This window comes from Ovis canadensis, chromosome 4 (assembly GCF_042477335.2).
Source record: "Ovis canadensis isolate MfBH-ARS-UI-01 breed Bighorn chromosome 4, ARS-UI_OviCan_v2, whole genome shotgun sequence".
Classification (NCBI taxonomy): Eukaryota; Metazoa; Chordata; class Mammalia; order Artiodactyla; family Bovidae; genus Ovis; species Ovis canadensis.
The window spans coordinates 122,543,554-122,564,829 of NC_091248.1; the positions used below are offsets into that span (position 1 = coordinate 122,543,554).

Consider the following 21,276-nt stretch of genomic DNA (forward strand, 5'->3'; position numbering starts at 1 on the left):
TCTGGGAGTTGGTGATGGACAGGGAGGCCTGGCAGGCTGCAGTTCATGGGGTCGCAAAGAGATAGACACGACTGAGCAACTGAACTGAACTGATTATCTGGTGAACGTCAGGCCTGAGACATTTCAAATCAAATTCACTGCAGAAAAACTAATGAAATGAAGAACTTCAGTCAGCTCAAAAATCTACAGCATTTCACACTATGTGCAAAACAGGACTATTAACCACTCCCAAAATATGAGGCTTAGGATGTGGTTTTCATTATCCAAGGTTTCTAACAGCTCCTATCAATGAATATTTTATCAATTTCTAATGTTTGCTGTAAAACACAGGTTTACATGTGCTCCTAAAAATACTATAAAACATGATACAATAAGTTCAGGTAAAAAAACATGTGCCTCGTCAGTCTGCTTTGGTCTTTATGAGCAATATCAACCATATTAGATTCTTTCTTTCAATCACTGTAATTACTAAGCAATTATGTGCCACGCACAGCACGAGACAACAGAGATAAAGTGACAAAAAAGGCCTTCTGGCGTTAAGATGCCCAAATAACTGTCTAATTCCAGGGAAGTAAGCAGTAAGTGCTATGAAAGATAAGTTGACAGTTAAGTAACTGATTACTTTTAGGGCAATGTTAGTACAACTACAATGTGAAATTTTAAGTTAGCTAATTTAAAGTTGGCTAAATTTGGAACACCAAGAGTTTTCATCCTGAGCATACTGAACATGAAAAATTCTTTCTACGAAATTATCTATATAATAATTTATTCCCTCTAGTATCACAACTACCTTTGTCCAGATATGAGCCGATTAGCCTTACAGATTTGCATTCTAAGACACACAATCTCAACAATAAGAACACTAGTGTGGGCTGGTAAAGGAAAATCAAGAATATGCTACAATATATCATGAATCAAGATTTCTGTTTATCTAATTTGATCCAAAACTTACAGTGAAAACATAGCAAAAGTATCCCTTAGGGAAAAATAAAACAAGACTTCATTAAAGAACAGAGGATCAACATGGCAAATGCTATTTAATACTACTTTCTTGAGTTAATTCTATAAAAATCAAAGAATAATGTAAAAGAGTTAATAAAGCCTATTTCTTATATGAAACTTCATAGAAGTTTAATTCAGTAAAAAAAATATTCCATTTTTAACTATATTTTTCTGCACCCCTAGAAATTCTAATATACTGGTAACATGTCTTCTCCTTTTATCTTCCAGTCATCCTGAAGCAATCTAGTTACTGAATGCTGGAATGAGTGAGGCTTGTGGAGGTTTTTTGCTGTCACTGGAGCCAAAAATAGTTACACTTGAACAAACACTTGTAAGTACTTAGGATAAACATCCACATAATAGTTATAATATACAGTAGAGTGGTGCTATATTATAATTCTGTCCTTAGAGGTCTACTCCTTGGAAACCACGTGTATGAACAGATTAGCAGAGAAGCAATAATAACGTCTTCTGATAACTCAATAATTAAATCAGCATATTATAAATTCCACTTTTTAGTAGTCCACCTGGTTTCTGGGATACTTAACCATCACATTAGTCCAAAGGAGAGTAAGAAAGCAAAGAAATATAAATGCTAATTAAGGTTACCTTTGTGCCAAAGATGACGAAAACATTTGTCCAAAGGCTGGTTCAGAATCACAAGGCAGTATTTCAAACTCCCTATGGGAAAAAAGCAAAATCAAGTAAACAAGTGAAGTCTTGTGTTCCCTAATTTGAGTCTGGAATCGTACTCTTATTAGTTTAGGTTTTAAGTCTACACAGAGCTAAATTTTAATCACAGCTGATTTCTTATACCTGGATTTGAAACGACACGGTAGGTTAACTGGATCTACTTTATTCCATCACTATATTCCATCACTATTCCGTCACATCACTATATTGCTGAGGAATTTATTATTAAAATATAGTTCATCATAAAACCAACTGCAGACCATGAAGCTGTGAAGAGTTGAACACAACTTAGCGACTGAACAACAAGTGCTTCTTTTTGTAGGGGTGCACAGCAAAAATGCCCCGATGTGAATTCTTATCCTTACGAAACATACACCACTTTGCTACAAGTACCCTTCTGCCTGGCTGGTTTGGTGTCAGCTTGATGTCTGCCAAGCTGCTTGGGTCTAATGGGTGTGTCCCTTTACATGCATTTTCATCCTCATTTAATCACAGTCTGTCTTTCCCTCTCAAGCTCTCCCTCAGCCCCACTTGAACTCACCCATGGAAAACTTCATTTCCATAAGATCCTACTAGCTCTTTCCATGACTCTTTTATTCCCACTTTTTAGATGACACTCAAAAGACCAAGGAAGATGGAGAAAAGTTACTCCTCCAACAGTCATTTCAAGCCTTTTATAATGTACTGTAAAAAGTGCCAAGCAGAACACAAATGAGGCTGGCTGAAAATCTGTCATTCAGCTCAGTCTGAGCACTTCATTTCATTTATGGAAAAGAAATGTTTGTTTGGTGATAAGAAAAATTAATTGTTTTTTTAAGCAATCTCAGTGTTAGAAATAGAACGAGATAAGGAAACGAAAAGGGGATGCCATCATCCACAGCAAATGTTATTAAGTGCCGATTATATATCGAGCACCAGGAGTACGAAGAGGAATAAGATTACAGGGTATCTGGAAGATAAGACATTTATAATAAAGACGATTTATTCCACATACAGCACAACACAAGGATAGGAGGAGCGCCAGGTAACAGATAAATGAATGTGGCAGAAGTTCAAAGCCTAGAAAGTCAGTAAGGTCCAGTGTCATCCTAGAAATCCTGGTGATATGCAGATCTCTGAACTTGACCTTAAAAAGATAGCCGGACAGAACAAAGAAAAGGGCATTCCAGACAGAAAAGACAACGCACAGGAAGCTGCTATCCTTTGCCAGCAGGACTGTTACCATGGAAAGTTTAGGAGGCAACATCCTAATGATGGGCACCTGAGACATGGATCCTAACATTCCAAATTTTACACATGCTCTTTACAATGACAGAGAAATTTCAGTCCTGGCATCCAGGAAGTATTTAAGAGTGATGCAGAAATGAATAGTAAAAGCAATTTATGTATACTGGAGGATCAGCCATACAGAGATGACAGGCGAAGGTGAAAGTGCAGACACGCGGCTGAGATACTGCGAAGAAAGGGCAGAGAGAGAAAAGAACTAACTGCGAACATAAATCGCCATATTTTGCTCAGTGTTACAGAGCAGGAGGACGTCAACAAGGGAAATACCGAAGAAACAGCTACAGAGGTAAAAGAACTAAGCATTTCCAAGAATGTGGCATCAATAATGCAGCATCAAAGAGACTCGACGATGAGGAAAGGCTAACAAGGGGGCGAAGATGTCAAAGCAAAGCCTGAAAATTCAGAGGACAGTAAAGAGAGCAAGGAGTGAGAACACTGTGAGATGCCTCTTCTTAAATAAAAAAGTGAACTGTGAGAAATGGGGGAGAAAAAGGCAGCAAAGTCTGGAGAAAGTATTTTAAATATAGAATATATTGTATTCTAATTAGGAAGAGGGAAGTGAGAGAGAGAAGGGAAAGGGTTCATTCATTCATTCAACAGGTATTTATAGAGCACAAAGCAGTCTCCTTTGGGAATTAACATACCCGCCCCCCTCCAAGCCTGGCCCAAAGGCTTACATACTATTGATAAAAACAGGTATTGAGACTGAAGCAGAGGATGATCTATCACAGCGATACTCGAGATTGAGATAGAGGCAGAGGAGGACTGATTTCCTCATAAGAAACCAAACAAGAACAAGGACAAAATATGAAAGTCAAATGGACATCGAAAATAACCGCTGCAAGAAATGGACTACAGGAGCTGAATATCCACAGGTTTAAAAATAGGAATTCAGTTGGGGTCAGCTAGCAGACACGGGACATCAGATGGGTCTCAAATTCAGGACTTATCCCACCCATTCTGGGATGTTGAAACAGGAGTCGGTGTAAACAAGATGGTGATGACGGCTGGTTGGAGAACTGGAAAAATCACTTGTCCAGAGGTGAGGGGAAGCCAGGAGGCATCTTTGGGCCGCAGCAGAGTGAACGATAGTGGCAAAAACCAGTGATTACCGCACAACACTCCTCCTCCTCTTATTCAACAACAGAATCCTGAGAGGCTTTTGTGGTTTCGGCTTTGTTTTTTGCTTTGACTTTCTGGCTTTTTTTGTTTTGCTGGGCATATTACTGTCCAAATGAAAAACTATCTCTTAGATTCTCTCCAGCAAAACGTAGTCATAGCACTAAGTTCTGGCCAAGAAAATGTATAGAGGAGCCTGATATGTTACTTTTAGGGAGTCTCCTTAAAGTGGAGCGGGGAGGGCTTTTTCTTCTATTCTTCTTCCATTCTGCCATCTGGAGCAAGACTGATGAATGAATAACAGTCTAGCAGCCACCTGGGATGCAAAGAACAAAGATGACAGGCTGAGAGAGCCTGGGTCCCTGATGACTCCATGAAACCTCTGTGCCAGCACTTCAATGCCTGACTCCAGACTTCTTTTATACGAGAAAAAAAACTAAACTCCTACTTTAGGTCAATAATCCTTGGGGTTGTTATTCTGTAGAGAGAAACTGAATTTTAATTAATGGGGTGATCATGGTCTTCACTGGGTTAAGGTAAAGATGATCAAGAGAGAAACTGGAAAAGACAAAGCATAGGCAAGCATCAAAACACAGGAAGACTTCAACTCACTCATTTATTCAACAGGGATAAGAGATTCATAGCCTGTAAATGCTTGATACGACGTTAATGGCAAGGAGCTAATAGTTAGGATAAACCAATGGTCCTTTAATCTTTGGCAAGGTCTGCACTGCTAAAGGAGGCATTCAACAATATTGCATGTATGTGTAAGTGAAGGAGCAAACTGCTTTCTGTCACTGATTCTTTGATATGTGAACTCAGTATTTTTGTGGCTCAAAGAACAATCTGATGAAGGGGAAAAGCATTATTATCCACCTTGCTGCTCCTCTAAAACCCACACTCATTAAGGCGTTATCTGTGAAAGCATTTTCGAAAAGAACCAAGACGTTTGAAAATGTATAGTACAGTTTGCTAATGATATTATCCAAGAATTAACTACTCCAACTTTTTCTATACATAACAGTTATGTTAATCTGGTTCAATGCATAAAGATCCTTAGGTAGTAGGATCTAATATTCTTTCCGCTTCTAATCTAGACTCCTCTGCAATTAAAACTAAATGAAGTCAGTTCGGCACTTATTTTACCCTCAAAACCCTTATGGTTACTAGTCCCTACTAGGCTGCAGACCATGTAGTACCCAGTACCACTCACTATTTCTAAATAGGTTATGAGAGAATCTCAATGCAGAGAGAAGTCCATGTCAGCCTCAGACACTGAACCACGTGACCTTCACTTCTGACTCTATATGTGTAGGAATTTAGAAAAATAGTCAGGACCATAGCAGTAAGGAAACTAACAGTCTTGTATCAAGTACTGGGTTAGCCAGAAAGTTCGTTCAGGTTTTTTTGTGCCATCTTATGGCCAACCCAATATATCTCAAGTTGTCACACTGATGCTATCCCTAGGAGGTATATAAAGACTTAAGAGAAAGGCTGGGAAGAATTTCTTCCTTATGTTGTAAAAACGACAACTTTTAAAATCAAATGTACTATGTCATTCCCCTCATTCTGAGAAGAATGAGTCATTCTCTCTCAAAGAGAAATCCAGGATAAGTCAAAATACTTGATTTGCTTTCTCAAAGGGATTTCAATTATAGAAGATGGAAAACCCCTGATCCTGGATGGCTCAAAGCCAAAGTACTCCAAGTTGCCTGGAAACTCTGAATTAAGTACAAATGTCCAAGTTCATGGCTAGGTGGGTAAAGAATCTGCCTGCAATGCAGGAGACACAGGAGATACAGGTTCAATCCATGGCTCGGGAAGATCCCTGGAGAAGGAAATGGCAACCTGCTTCAGTATTCCTGCCTGGGAAATCCCATGGACAGAGGAGTCTGGGGGCTACATTCCATGGGCTTGCAAAGAGTCGGACATGACTGAGTGGCTAAGGGCATAAGCAACCAAGTTCATGAAATGAAAAGGACAATCAAAAATGAGATGAAATCATCAGCCTTGAGCTAAAAAAGCAAAGAGGTCCTCTGGTGGCTAAGGACTAGTTGAACAACAAGTTCAGAAGGTAAGAAAGGTGGGAGGGGCATGCCAACTCACTTTCATTCTTACGTAGTTCTCTCCTCACTTTTATTATTTAAAAACAAAACAAAATGAAAACAACAAAGAAACACCAGCTTCTCATAAGAAATGGCTGATTCTATGTTTTGTGATTGGGAGAAAGGAAATTCATAAGACAAGCCTGAACCATCAGATAGTGCCAGAAAGTAAGAAAGCACTCCCCCAAAACCCAAAAAACAAGACAGCCACATTGATGGAAGTATGCCGAAGGGGTATAAGAGGAAATTCAAAGAGCTCCCAATAGCCCAAAGGTCAAAACTAGAACAGCTTAAGCAACAAAATAGTTTTGGCTAACAACCCCAAGTATAGAGATAAAAATTCATGACTCAATACTGATACAACAAAAATGACTGAGTTAATAAAATAGGAGGAAAAAAACATATATCCCAAGCAGAAGAATTCCAAGAAATCACTATTTCCTTAAGGAGATACTCCATCCTAAAGGGTGGAAGCGCAACTGCGGGCTCTGCATAGGATGGGCTGCACAGAGAAGTTTCCTTCCAAAGAGTGTGCACTATGAAAGCGGGGGAAATCGCTACAGAGGAGAAACCTGACCAACTCCACAGCAGTCAGGTGATCAGGGTCAGCATCAACAGTCATAAACAGGATGATGAAAACAGCTTTCTATCTCTATCTTCTTCTCCAAATTCCATATGCCCGGCCTAATCAAGAAAAATAACTCAGGAAAATTTCAACAGAGACACATACTACAATGTGCCTGCTCAACACACCTCAAAACCGCTGAGGTCAACAAAAACAAGGAAAATCTGAGAAACTACCACAGCCAACAGGTTCCTAAGGAGACACGGCAATTAAACATAACACTGTAGGTTGAATGAAACCTTGGGACACGACAGGGTCCTTAGGTAAAAACTAAGGAAATCTGAATAGGCTATGGAACTAGTAATAATATATCAATACGAGTTCACTAATTGTAAAAAACACTCCATACTAATGGAAGGTGCAGATAAACGGGAAAATGGGATACATAGGAACTATTTTTTACCATCTTCTCAATTTGTCTATAAATATAAAGCTGTTTTTTTTTTAAATAAAGTCTTAATTTTTTTAACACCCTGGGGCTAGGGAAAAAACAGAACTGAAAATTATTCCATAAAACAGTCATTCCACAATTATTACATAGAACATAACTGTCATATAAATAGAGCCCAAAAGTGTTTCTGGACTTCACGTACCAATCCAAGCAGGCGTGGGGGGAGTCGGAAACCACTGCATCAAAAGGCAAGGATTGTTCTATTTCATCTTTGGAAAATAATTATATCAATATTTTCTATTAAGAAAATAAAAAGACAATAGCAAATCTCGAGCAATTTTTTATTTCAGATCTCTGAGAATAAAAATTATTCAGATTATATACAGAGCTAGATCCTATTCATATCTCTGATACAACTATCTGAAACGGTCATCCAACTGAACGGTGAAAGGGTTAGCATTTTTTAATTAGTAAGAAATTAACACAGTATTAGTTGCTAAGCACACTGGCGCTGGAACCTCACTTGTCCTCACAGTAGGGGGTCACGGCTTACAAATGACCCATGAGATCGCCTAAGGGAAAAAAAACGTGAGCCCCACACAATGGCAGCAGCAGTTCACCCTCATTTCCCTCATTTAGTCAGCTTATTAGGAGGTTTTTCCTGTAGTCATGTATGCATTTGACAGTTGGACCATAAAGAAAGCTGAGCACCAAAGAACTGATGCTTTTTAACTGTGGGGTTGGAGAAGACTGTTGAGAGTCCCTTGGGCTGCAAGGAGATTCAACTAGACAATCCTAAAGGAAATCAGTCCTGAATACTCACTGGAAGGACTGATGCTGAAGCTGAAACTCCAATACTTTGGCCAGATGCGAAGAACTGGAAAAGACCCTGATGCTGGGAAAGACTGAAGACAGAAGAAGAGGGGGAGGACAGAGGACGAGATGGTTGGATGGCATCACTGACTCAATGGACATGAGTTTGAGCAAGCTCCGGGAGACAGTGAAGGACAGGGAGGCCTGGCATACTGCAGTCCACGGGGACGCAAAGAGCAACAGGACAGGGGCACTGAACAACAGCACAAACTAATCTTTACCAAATGGCTGAGCAGATTTTTTTTTTTCAATGATCCAATGGATGTTCGCAATTTGACCTCTGGTTCCTCTGCCTTTTCTAAATCCAGCTTGAACGTCTAGAAGTTCACAGTTCACGTACTGTTGAAGCCTGGCTTGGAGAATTTTGAGCATTAGTTTGCTAGCATGTGAGATGAGTGCAACTGTGTGCTAGTTTGAACATTCTTTGGCATTGCCTTTCTTTGGGATTGGAATGAAAACTAACGTTTTCCAGTCCTGTGGCCACTGCTGAGCTTTCCAAATCTTCTGGCATATTGACTGTAGCACTTTCACAGCGCCATCTTTTAGGATTTGAAATAGCTCAACTGGAATTCCATCACCTCCACTAGCTTTGTTCATAGTGATGCTTCCTAAGGCTGATGTGACTTTGCATTCCAGGATGTCTGGCTCTAGATGAGTAATCACACCATCGTGGTTATCTGGGTCATGAAGCTCTTTTTTGTATAGTGCTTCTGTGTATTCTTGCCACCTCTTCTTAATATCTCCTGCTTCTGTTAGGTCCATACCATTTCTGTCCTTTACTTTTGCATGAAATGTTCCCTTCAGTTCAGTTGCTCAGTCATATCCAACTCTTTATGACCGCATGAACTACAGCACACGCGGCATCCCCATCCATCACCAACTCCCAGAGTTTACTCAAACTTGTGTCCATTGACTCAGTGATGCCATCCAACCATCTCATCCTCTGTCGTTCCCTTCTCCTCCTGCCCCCATTCCCTCCCAGCATCAGCGACTTTCTAAAAGGGTCACCTCTTCGCATTAGGTGGCCAAAGTATTGGAATTTCAGCTTCAACATCAGTCCTTCCAATGAATATTCAGGACTGATTTCCTTTAGGATGGACTGGTTGGATATCCTTGCAGTCCAAGGGACTCTCAAGAGTCTTCTCCAACACCACAGTCCAAAAGCATCAATTCTTCAGCACTCAGCTTTCTTTATATAGTCCAACTATCACATCAATACATGACTACAGAAAACTCATAGCTTTGACTAGATAGACTTTTGTTGGCAAAGTAATGTCTCTGCTTTTTAATATGCTGTCTAGGTTGGTCATAACTTTTCTTCCAAAATGTTCCCTTGGTATCTCTAATTTTCTTGAAGAGATCTCTAGTCTTTCCCATTCTGTTGTTTTCCTCTATTTCTCTGCATTGATCCCTGAGGAAGGCTTTCTTATCTCTCCTTGCTATTCTTCTGAACGTTGCATTCAAATGGGTCTACCTTTCCTTTTCTCCTTTGCCTTTCACGTCTCTTCTTTTCAAAGCTATTTGTACGGCCTCCTGGGAAAACCATTTTGCCTTTTTGCACTTCTTTTTCCTGGGAATTGGTCTTGATCACTGCCTCCAGTACAGTGTCACAAACCTCCATCTCTAGTTCTTCAGGCACTCTGTCTATCAGATCTACTCCCTTGAATATACTTCTCACTTCCACTGTATAATCGTAAGGAATTTGACTTAGGTCATACCTGGTTGGTCTAGTGGTTTTCCCGACTTTAATTTAAGTCTGAATTTGGCAATAAAGAGTTCATAATCTGAGTCACAGTCAGCTCCCAGTCTTGTTTTTGCTGACTGTACAGAGCTGCTCCACTTTGGTTGCAAAGAATATAAACAATCTGATTTCAGTATTGACAATCTAGTGATGTCCATGTGTAGAGTCTTCTCGTGTTGTTGTAAGAGGGTGTTTGCTATGACCAGTGCGTACTCTTGACCTCGACAAAACTCTACTAGCCTTTGACCTGTTTTGTTTTGTACTCCAAGGCCAAATTTGCCTGTTACTCCAGGTATCTCTTGACTTCCTACTTTTGCATTCCAGTTCCCGATAATGAAAAGGACATCTTTTTTAGGTGTTAGTTCTAGAAGATCTTGTAGGTCTTCATTGAATCATTCAACTTCAGCCTCTTCAGCATTACTGGTTGGGGCATAGACTTAGATTACTGGGATACTGAATGGCTTGCCTTGGAAGAGAGTTACAGAAAAACATCTAGTTCTGCTTTATTGACTACACCAAAGCCTTTGACTGTGTGGATCACAATAAACTGTGGAAAAATCTGAAAGAGATGGGAATACAAGACCACCTGACCTGTCTCCTAAGAAATCTGTATGCAGGTCAACAAGCAACAGTTAGAACTGCACATGGAACAACAAACTGGTTCCAAATTGGGAAAGGAGTACAGCAAGGCTCTATATTGTCACCCTGCTTATTTAACTTATATGCAGAGAGTACATCATGAGAAATACTGGGCTGGATGAAGCATGAGCTGGAATCAAGACTGCCAGGAGAAATATCAATAACCTCAGATATGCAGATGACACCACCCTTATGGCAGAAAGTGAAAAAAACTAAAGAGCCCCTTGATGAGAGTGAAAGAGGACAGTGAAAAAGTTGGCTTAAAACTCAACATTCAGAAAAACTAAGATCATGGCATCTAGTCCTATCACTTCATGGCAAATAGATGGGGAAACAGTGGAAACAATGAGAGACTTTATTTTTTGGGGGGCTTCAAAATCACTGCAGATGGTGACCACAGCCATGAAATTAAAAGATGCTTGCTCCTTGGAAGAAATGCTATGACCAACCTAATTAGCATTTTAAAAAGCAGAGACATTACTTTTCCAACAATGGACCGTCTAGTCAAGGCTATGGTTTTTCCAGTAGTCATGTATGGATGTGAGAGTTGGACTGTGAAGAAAGCTGAGCTCTGAAGAATTGATGCTTTTGAGCTGTGGTGTTGGAGAAGACTCTTGAGAGTCCCTTGGACTGCAAGGAGATCCAACCAGTCCATCCTAAAGGAAATCAGTCCTGAATACTCATTGGAAGGACTGATGCTGAAGCTGAAACTCCAATACTTTGGCCACCTGATGTGAAGAACTGACTCATCTGAAGACTCAGATGCTGGGAGAGATTGAAGGCAGGAGAAGGGGACGACAGAGGATGAGATGGCTGGATGGCATCACCGACTTGATGTACTTGAATTTGAATAAGCTCTAGGAGGTGGTGATGGACAGGGAATCCTGGCATGCTGCAATCCATGGGGTCGCAAAGAGTCGGACACAACTAAGCAACTGAAGTGAACTAAGTAGTTTTAAATATTCTTCAACACATATTGAAGATAATATAAATTCTGCGAAAGCATCATTCAAGAAACTGGCCAAACTGGCAACTTCTAGAAGTAGACCTTGTTATTTAGTCACTCAGTTGGGCCTGACTCTTTGCGACCACACAGACTGTAGCCCACAAGCTTCCTCAGTCCATGGGATTCTCTCTGAACAAGCTTCAAATATAGTCTAATTAGTCCTGGCCAGAACTTAGTGAGGGAAGGAAAAAGGAGGTAAGTCAAGAGAGAAAGGAGAGAACAGAGAGAGAGAGGAAGGAAACAGTAAAGGAAGGAGGAGAAAGGAAGCGAAGGATTTACCCATAAGCATATACAACAGTGAGCTCAACTTCCCTGTATGTCAGAATCAAAGACCAAACAACAACAAGCCAATCACCTTTCCTAGAGCTTCAGACTCAATGTATCTGCAGAAAGGCGTGAGTATCATGCTTTTTGAAAAAGCATTATGAGAGAGTCTAATATTGTACTGCGGTGTTAGTTACTCAGTCGTGTCTGACTCTTTGCAACCCCAGACTGTAGCCTGTCAGGCTCTTCTATCCATGGGATTCCCCAGGCAAGAACACTGGAGAGGATTTCCATTCCCTTCTCCAGAGGATCTTCCAGACCCAGGGACTGAACACATGTCTCCTGCATTGCAGGCAGATTCTTTACCATCTGAGCTACAGGGAAGCCCCTGTAGGCAATCATAATTGAGAACCACTGGTCCAGTGCCTCAAGCTAATGATAAAAGAAAGCCATCATAATAGCAACATTATTTTAAAATACTGTCCATTTCATCTTTATCTCACTTTTTAATTGCTGTTGTCTGAAAAAAAGTGTATATATGTCACAATGATAATCATTTGCAATTATTTTATAAATAAACATAAATTGGTTGCTTTTTTCTTTAGCTAACATGGTATAAGATCAAAAAAGGATTGAACACCACTACTCTAAATGAAAATACATTGAAATAAAATATAATTTACAATAGAAAAATGATTTATTGAAATGTATTACCACGTTATCTAGGGTTTAGGATCTGTTTTTTAGAAATACTGGAGCTCAGATAAAATCTATATTAGCCAAAACACACACGAGTCATTATACATAATAGTTATTTTGTCAGAAGACCAAAGACCATTATTATGAATCTCTCATCCCTAAAAGTATTTCAGTTAAACAATGGAAACTCTAGGGCACTGAATTCCATTTTTTATATTGCACAAACTTCTATATATAAGAGCAAGGTTTTTTTAAGTGTGCATAGGGAAATCCAAACTGTCAATTCATCGAGGAAATAAATTGCATGTAGACAAAGCAAAACTATTAAAAAGCTCTGAGCAAATATTCCATACCAAAGTCTATTAAAGTACTCAGATTACCAACAGACCAAGAATTGGTAAGTCATAGAAAGTAAGAAATTGCTTCAGAGACAGAAAACAGAGACAAAGAGATGCTTCCTGAGAAATCCCTCTTGCCCGCCCAGACTAAGAGTGACCATTCAATACAATTTAGATACATAAGCATAATAATAAAGGCTTCCCTGGTGGCTCAGATGGAAAGCATCTGCTGCAACGCGGGAGACCCAGGTTCCATTCCTGGGTCAGGAAGATCCTCTGGAGAAGGAAATGGCAATCCACTCCAGCACTCTTGCCTGGAAAATCTCATGGACGAGGAGCCTGACAGGCTACAGTCCATTAAGTCACAAAGAGTCGGACACGACTGAGCAACTTGACTTCACTTCAAGCATAATAATAAACTTTGCCCTCTTCCATGGGCAGTGTCCTCGTTTGGATGATAAGTTACACGGTCCCTCTTCCCTATATCTCAGCTTCCACCCTATTTCTCTGCTTCATTCTCGAGCAAAACCTACGTCAGTGAGATTGTGATCCCAGCATCTCCTGAAATGAACGATCGCCAGGGTCACTGATGACCTCCTGGTGTAAAAATTCAACAGCTAAACCCCAAGTCTCACACGGTCCAACATGTCTTAGCAGCATAACAGAACAGACCACTTCTCATACCGTTCCTGAAACATGTTCTTCCCTTCACTGTCTCAGGTGGTGGTGGTGTAGTCGCTCAGTCGTGTCTGACTCTTTGCAACCCCAGGGACTGTAGCCCACCAGGTTCCTCTGTCCATGGAATTCTCTAGCAAGAATACTGCAGTGAGTAGCCATTCCCCTATCCAGGGAATCTTCTCGACCCAGGGATCAAACTGGAGTTTCCTGCATTGCAGGTGTATTCTTCACCAACTGAGCTACCAGGGACTTCTCAGGATACACCCTCTACTGGCGCTTTTCTCATCTGACAGCCCACACCTTTCCATTTCTTTGCTGCTCCCTCCTCATTTTCATAGAAAGCACTCTACGTGTATTTTCTGAGTAGGTCATCCAACTCTGACTGCAGGCCCCAATAAGCTGATGTCAGCTACTCTAACAATCGAGTGACTCCCCCTAATTTGCCTGGAACCAGTGTCTCCAATACATAATACAATTCCTCACAGAATGAAACAACACCCTTATAAAGTAACAATGACTCTTTCTAAGTCCTGGGACCCACAATACTACTCTTAAATGCATATTACACATAATATTCCAGTAAGGACACTAGAAAAGACAGCAACAAAACCGATCATCTTGCCTTGAAACAGCAAAATGGTATTTTGACCATTGTAACACACTCACACACAAAAAGAAAGCGGAGACAGTCTGCAGAAGCACAACCACAAAATTGAAGGGCTCTGAGATATTTCCTATGAGAACGGATCAAGTCTTCTAAAGTTAGATGAGTATTTACATTTAGCCCCTATTTAGGTTAGAAAGAGATCGTTTTAATAATATCCCACTGAGTCCTATAGACCTGAGACTATATCCAGTTACTGTCATTTGAGCTTTCAGATTTTAAGTGTAAATAGGTCCTAAATGTGTTAAATCCATTTCCTCCTAACAGCATTAGCTCCCTGTAGCAGGAATGAGTACATCCAGGTTTGGTAATCTTACTATAAAACTAACCACTGGACTACCAAGGAAGTCTCTAAGTGCATTTCTAATATGCAGTTAGCCTGAAATTCTTTAATATTCTATTCATTCTCAGTTAACAAGACATTGAAAAATGGCAGTTTGGTTATTTGTTGGGATTTTCCTAGTAGCAGTTCATGGATACTCATAATCTATTGTATATATCATAGCCTTTTCCCTGAGCATACTGTTTTGGAGACTTTTTCCATTTTCCATTCTATCGAACATTTGGAATACATTTTATGTATGGCAAGGATGTCAAAAAGTATCATTTCGTGTAAATTATGCTTTATCTTTCCATCTGGCTGATATTTGGTGGACAGATTATCAGACTTGTGATAATACAAAATATCTAGAGTTGAGGATACCTTGCCTGTGAGAAATATTAGGACCTAGACTATCCAGAATGCATCCTCTTTTTAGTTCCATATCAGCATTCACTAGTAATTTACTTCAGAGTTAAAAGCAGATTCAAAGGAGATACTTTTCTGATATTGGTGCCCTCACACTAGAAGAGAGGCATACACATTGGGAGCTTTGAAGACACCATCTTCCAGCCTGTTTTCCAGATTCTGTGTCCCTATGCTCAAGAGTGTCGTCAATACTGGGCTTCCCTGGTGGCTAAGTGGTAAAAAAAAATCTGCCTGCCAATGCACGAGACACAGATTCCATTCCTGGGCGGGGAAGATTCCCTGGAAAAGGAAATGGCAACCCACCCCCAGTATTCTTGCCTGAGAAGCTCCATGGACAGAGAAACCTGGAGGGCTACAGTCTGTTCTTCAGTTGCTCATTCATGTCTGATTCTTTGCAGCCTCATGGAATGCAGCACGCCAGACTTCCCTGTTCTTCACCATCTCCTGGAGTTTGCTCAAACTCATGTCCTTTGAGTCGGTGATGCCCATCCAACCATTTCATCCCTTGTCATCCCTTTCCCTGACAGCTCAGTTGGTAAAGAATTCACCTGCAATGCAAGAGACCCTAGTTCAATGTCCTGGGTCGGGAAGATCCCCTGGAGAAGGGATAGGCCACCCACTCCAGTATTCTTGGGCTTCCCTGGTGGTTCAGCTGGGAAAGAATCTGCCTGCAATGCAGGAGACCTGGGTTCAATCCCTGGTTTGGGAAGATCACCTAGAGAAGGGAAAGGCTACCCATTCCAGTATTCTGGCCTGGAGAAAAATATAGTCCATGGGGTCGCAAAGAGTTGGACACAACTGAACAACTTTCACTTTCTCTTCCTACCTTCAAACTTTCCCAGCATCAGGGTCTTTTCCAATGAGTTGACTGTTCGCAACAGGTGGGCAAAGTATTGGAGCTTCAGCATCAGTCTTTCCAATGAATATTCAGGGTTAATTTCCTTTAGGGCTACAGCCTATGGGGTCACAGAGTCAAACTCGACTTAGCGACCAAACAACAACTGTAAAACTACACCAGTAAAAACAAAATGCCCCAGTAAATTTTCGCAGGACTCCACCTATGCTAGAAATGTGTTTTAAAAAAGAACAGTTCATATTTCAAAACTACTATAAGCTTCTACTGTGTAAGAAACAGAGCAAATAGGGAAGGGAGGGTAAGTTTGACAAAGTTTTGAGTCTTTCAGGACATATGAAAAGGTAACCTTGCCAAGGTGAGCCATATTCTTGTTCCCAATAAACACATCCTCACTATAACCCACAGGAAGGAGGCTGTGTTCTTCCACTTGGCACACTGACACTTCAAGTTGCTGACACACTTCAAAGCTGCTCAATCCACTATTGCTTGCTCTGCTGACCCAGGCCACAGTAAACCACATTTCATGTCAATCAAGAAAATCGATCATTGCCCAGCAAGCTGGAGATGTAATGGCATAACCCTAAGAATTCATCATCAAGTCCTGAAAATTTTAGTCCATCACACTGCTTCTGATCTGTTGACAGCTGGGCCCACACTTGAAAAGTCAGTTCAAAATGTTTTCTGAAAGCAGAGTCCATATAAGTTTGGCACGTGCTTCTAAAACAGGGGGCCAATGTATTATCCTAAGGCTATTCCTGCCACCTCAATATGTTTCCAACCGCCTTCAGAAGCACAGACTCCCTTTCACGGCCAGCCATAGAAAAAGGATCAAACAGGTTCAAAAGAGTCCACCCTGCCAGTAAACACTCCCTTCTGACACTTTCTCTAGCCTCCCCGCTTGAGCCTGCGTAGTTGGCGACAGCCATTCGGGGAACAGGTGCACAAAGCTTGGTATCCTTCACTAATAACAAAGCTACAAATAAATAACGACAGTATGGAAACTGCTCCTCTTTCTTCTAAAATTCCTTAAAAAGGACTGACTCAAGTCATACCGATATTAATAATCAAAATAAGTCCAAATCAAGCTAAATTGGGACATACTCAAGCCACTGAATTATGTTCTGAGACCTACAATTTGTCAGGAGAAAACAACTGACTTATTTGGAGTTTCAGAGTGTACGAAACACCTTCAACTACCTTCTCAAATTGACACTGATTACATAGCACACAACCAGGGTATCAAAGTACTTCTGAACAGAGCTCTTTATGTTTGTTGTTTTGAAAGATGAAAATGCACAGATTTAAACTCAGAACTGTGTACCAGTAACTGATTCTGATTACACACACAGAGGCCACTATATTCAGAGTCAAATCCACAAGGAGGAAATCTCAGAACAGCGCATTTTTATCCCACAGGCACCGTGGGCTTTCAGAGAATTCAAGAGGAATGCCTACAGTCATGAGACCACCATCAAATGATGCCCGCTAGGTCAACAGGTAAGCTCTCTGACACAACGTCTTATTGGCATCAGTCAGGGGCATGTCCAGGTGAAGTAAACAGAAAAGGTCAGGTTTCTCTATTTTTTTTTTCCTTTTTCATAGAAATGACACCTACACAAAATAGCTTATAAGCAAGAATATCCAAGAGTTGTTTCTTCTTAATAGAGAAACAATGAAAACAATATATTAGCAGTGGGCTTTGTTATGTCCCACAGAATGGAACAGCTCCATATTATCTATTGCGGAAAAATCCTCCAAGATAAAAATAAGCAGGAAAAGCAAGTAAATGGATACATTACACAACCATGTGTGTAAAACTTTTTAAGACAATAAACATGTACTTCTGTAAATGCCAAGAATAGCAAAGAGGTAAACTGCTGGTGGGAGCACAAAACCAGGAGGGAGCATTACGATTTATCTCTTAATTTTTTTATATCTTATGCATTTAGCACCTTGTGCTTGTTAAAAAAGGAAAAAGCAAAATACATGAGTTTAACTGATCAAAAGAAAAGAACCCTTCCCAGGCAATGTTGTTGTTGTTGTTCACTCGCTAAGTCATGCCCAACTCTTTGTGACCCCGTGGACTGCAGCAGGCCAGGCTTCCCTGTCCATCACCATCTCCCAGAGTTTGCTCAAATACATGTCCACTGAAGCAGTGATGCTCTTGAACCATCTCATCCTCTACCGCCTTCTCATTTTGCTTTCAATCTTTCCCAGCATCGGCGTCTTTTGCAATGAGTCAGCAGTTTGCCATCAGGTGGCCAAAGTATTGGAACTTCAGCATCAGTCCTTCCAGTGAATATTCAGGGTTGATTTCCTTTAGGATTGACTCATTTTTATCTCCTTGCTGTCTAAGGAGCTCTCAAGAGTTTTCTCTAGCACCATAGTTCGAAAGTATCAATTCTTTGGTGCTCAGCCTTCTTTACTGTCCAACTCTCACATCCGTACATGACTACTGAAAAATCCATAGCTTTTGACTACACGAACCTTTGTCAGCAAAGTGATGTCTCTGCTTCTTAATACACTGTTTAGGTTTGTCATAGCTTTCCTTCCAGGGAGCAAGTGTCTTTTACTTGTAATCACCATCCAAGGTGATTTTGGAGCTCAAGAAAAAAAAAAATGTCCTCCACCTCAATGGTCAACAATCTTTAAACACCACACTGGAACATAAGAAGCACTAAAATAGCAGATTACTGAGGTTTCAGAGTAAGAATTAAAAGCAGATAATTTGTAGAACACTATCTAGCTTCCTTTCTGAGCAAAATTATCAAATAACTTATGCTAATTAGACTAAATAGATTTAAAAGTCTTTTACAAAGCTAGGAAAGGTGACTTACAATAGGATTCTCAGGACAGCAAAGGGGGAGTCGATTTACTCTACTTCAAAGAGCAAAATGGGGGGGTTTTTCCTCCACTGAAATATGTGGTAGAGGACTCAAAAAATATTTGCTCTTCAAAGCTTAGGGTAAGATTTTTATAAATCAGTGTTAAACTTAAGAATTTACTCATGTCCCAATTCCCAATTCTATTAGTATTTTCCTAGTTCTCTCACACAGAACATTTCTCTTCATCAGTAGTTACCAGAAATGAACAAGAAAAAGGTGTAACACGTTAAAACCAATTACCTTAGGAAAATGAGAATAAAAAAGGGAAAAAGAAATTATTAACTTTGCCTGCATTTCCTTTTATATTATATAAATGCTTAAATCAAGTATGCATAATATTTAAAAGCTTTTTTAAAAGGAGGTAAAAGGGAAAATTTGTGAGCCAAGGTAGCAGATTATATAAGATTAGAAAACTGAGAAATGTGGACCTAGACCTCAAAATGATGTTTCTATCAGAAAAGAAGCTGAAAAAAGTGGGATGGTTGGGAAGAGGGAGGAAGCAGTACCAGTCACAAACAACTTAAAGCAATCCGCATTTCTGTTCATTTATTCACAAATTAATATTTGTTTATAGAACTTTACAAAGAATTTCATCAGCATGCAGAATGCATTTTTAAGTCAAGAGCTAGAGCACTGAAATTATGAACCACCTGAAATATCAAGGCAGCAAAATTCAATAGGGAAAATGAAGGGGCCTCCTACTTAGAAGAAAATTGGAGAGAGAGATGCTTTTAATTCCCTGGCTCGAATCACATACTGAAATTAATTCTAGAAGAGAGTTATGAGACTACACGTATACAGCATGTGTGTATATCATATGTGTGTTTAGAGACTGTGTATATATTTACACATGGACTTAAGTATTTAAATATAGTTATAAAACTATAAAATACAAAAGAAGAAATTTATCTAAAGATGGCATAAAGAGTTTTCTAGGCAAATGCACAAAACAAGACATCATAGCTGAAAATAATGGTATCATGACCATACTTGAGTTTTGAAGCCAAAGTCACGCTCCTCTCTGAACCTCCAGCACCATGGAAAATGCCGGGTGCACAGTTGATGCTCAGTTAACATGGAGCTAATAAATCAATGACTTAAGAGCAACTCCTGGTTGGGCAGGGGGCTGTACCAGAGACTTGGCTTTAAAGGTATCATCTCAGCTACACTGAGGCTCTAGTCCAGGAAGCAAATCTAGACAAGCTCAGCTTTTGTAAATCCAACAGGCGCTTTCAGTTTTCATGTCTTTTTACATGGCTTTCCCTCCACCCTTTTTGCCATCTAGAACAGTACAACGATTAAGAACATGGGCTTCGGGACCACAGAGACCTAACTCAAACCCCAGTACTGTCACTTACTGACCGTGTGACTTGCAAAACTTCAGTAATTGATTTAACATCTGAGTCCACCAAGTGTGGACTATAATAATGAAAGATTCAATGAGCTATCACACACAGCCAAAAATGGTGCCTGACACAAAATATTAAGTAAATTCTCAATAAACAGCTTTCTGCCCCCAGCAAGGAACTTATCATTCACAACTTAAGAGAAAATGTTTTTTTCCAACGTCTCTCCCTTTTATCCCATTCATCATTCTCACCTAAAAACCATAATATTTAATTCCTTTTGCTGATAATAGTTACCTGCTTCTCACTCAACAATAGCTGATACACTTTAAGCATGTATATAAAAAATCTTCTGTTTTCTCTTCAAAATTTCGCCTAGGCCCTGGCACAGAGAAGTCATGAAATAACTGTTCCTAACATAAATTTTTAAAACCACTCATTGTGCTGTTTCTTTTATCACTAAAATAGTTACATTAAAACTAGCCATACACATTTGTGCACAAACTTAACCATCATAATTTTACAGTGTCCTAAGTATTTCTTTCCAATTAACTTTTTGATTTACTTTTTAAAAAACGTATTGAGGTACAGTTGGCTTACAATGTTGTGTTAGTTTCAGGTGCAAAGCAAACTGATTCAGTCATATAAATGGAGTTCGTGAACAGGTTCATTCAGGTGTTTGATAAGCTCTTATGGGGAAACCTGAACGAACTTTTTGACTCTTCAGTTCAGTTCAGTCGCTCAGTCGTGTCCGACTCTTTGCAACCCCATGAGTCGCAGCACACGATTCATCACCTGTCTATCACCAACTCCGGGAGTTCACTCAAACTCATGTCCATCGAGTTGGTGATGCCACGCAGTCATCTGATCCACTGTCGTCCCCTTCTCCTCCTGCCCCCAATCCCTCCCAGCATCAGAGTCTTTTCCAATGAGTCAACTCTTCACATGAGGTGGCCAAAGTACTGCAGTTTCAGCTTTAGCATCATTCCTTCCAAAGAAATCCCAGGGCTGATCTCCTTCACAATGGACTGGTTGGATCTCCTTGCAGTCCAAGGGACTCTCAAGAGTCTTCTCCAACACTACAGTTCAAAAGCATCAATTCTTCGGCGCTCAGCTTTCTTCACAGTCCAACTCTCACATCCATACATAACTACTGGAAAAACCATAGCCAGTTTAACTAGACAGACCTTTGTTGGCAAAGTAATGTCTCTGCTTTTGAATATGCTGTCTGGGTTGGTCATAACATTCCTTTCAAGGAGTAAGCGTCTTTTAATTTCATGGCTGCAGTCACCATCTGCAGTGATTTTGGAGCCCAAA

The 21,276-nt window shown here is 40.1% G+C and overlaps 1 protein-coding gene across 8 annotated transcripts in view; it reads right to left on the minus strand.

Annotated features, from left to right (window-relative positions):
* The window catches only part of TPK1 (thiamin pyrophosphokinase 1), a 379,100-nt gene that overhangs the window by 290,541 nt on the left and 67,283 nt on the right, over positions 1-21,276 (minus strand). For all 8 annotated transcript variants that reach the window (XM_069588648.1, XM_069588649.1, XM_069588647.1 and 5 more), the window contains one exon: positions 1,612-1,683. In XM_069588648.1, the coding sequence (XP_069444749.1) occupies positions 1,612-1,683 (72 nt within the window). The remainder of the gene's footprint in view (positions 1-1,611; positions 1,684-21,276) is intronic.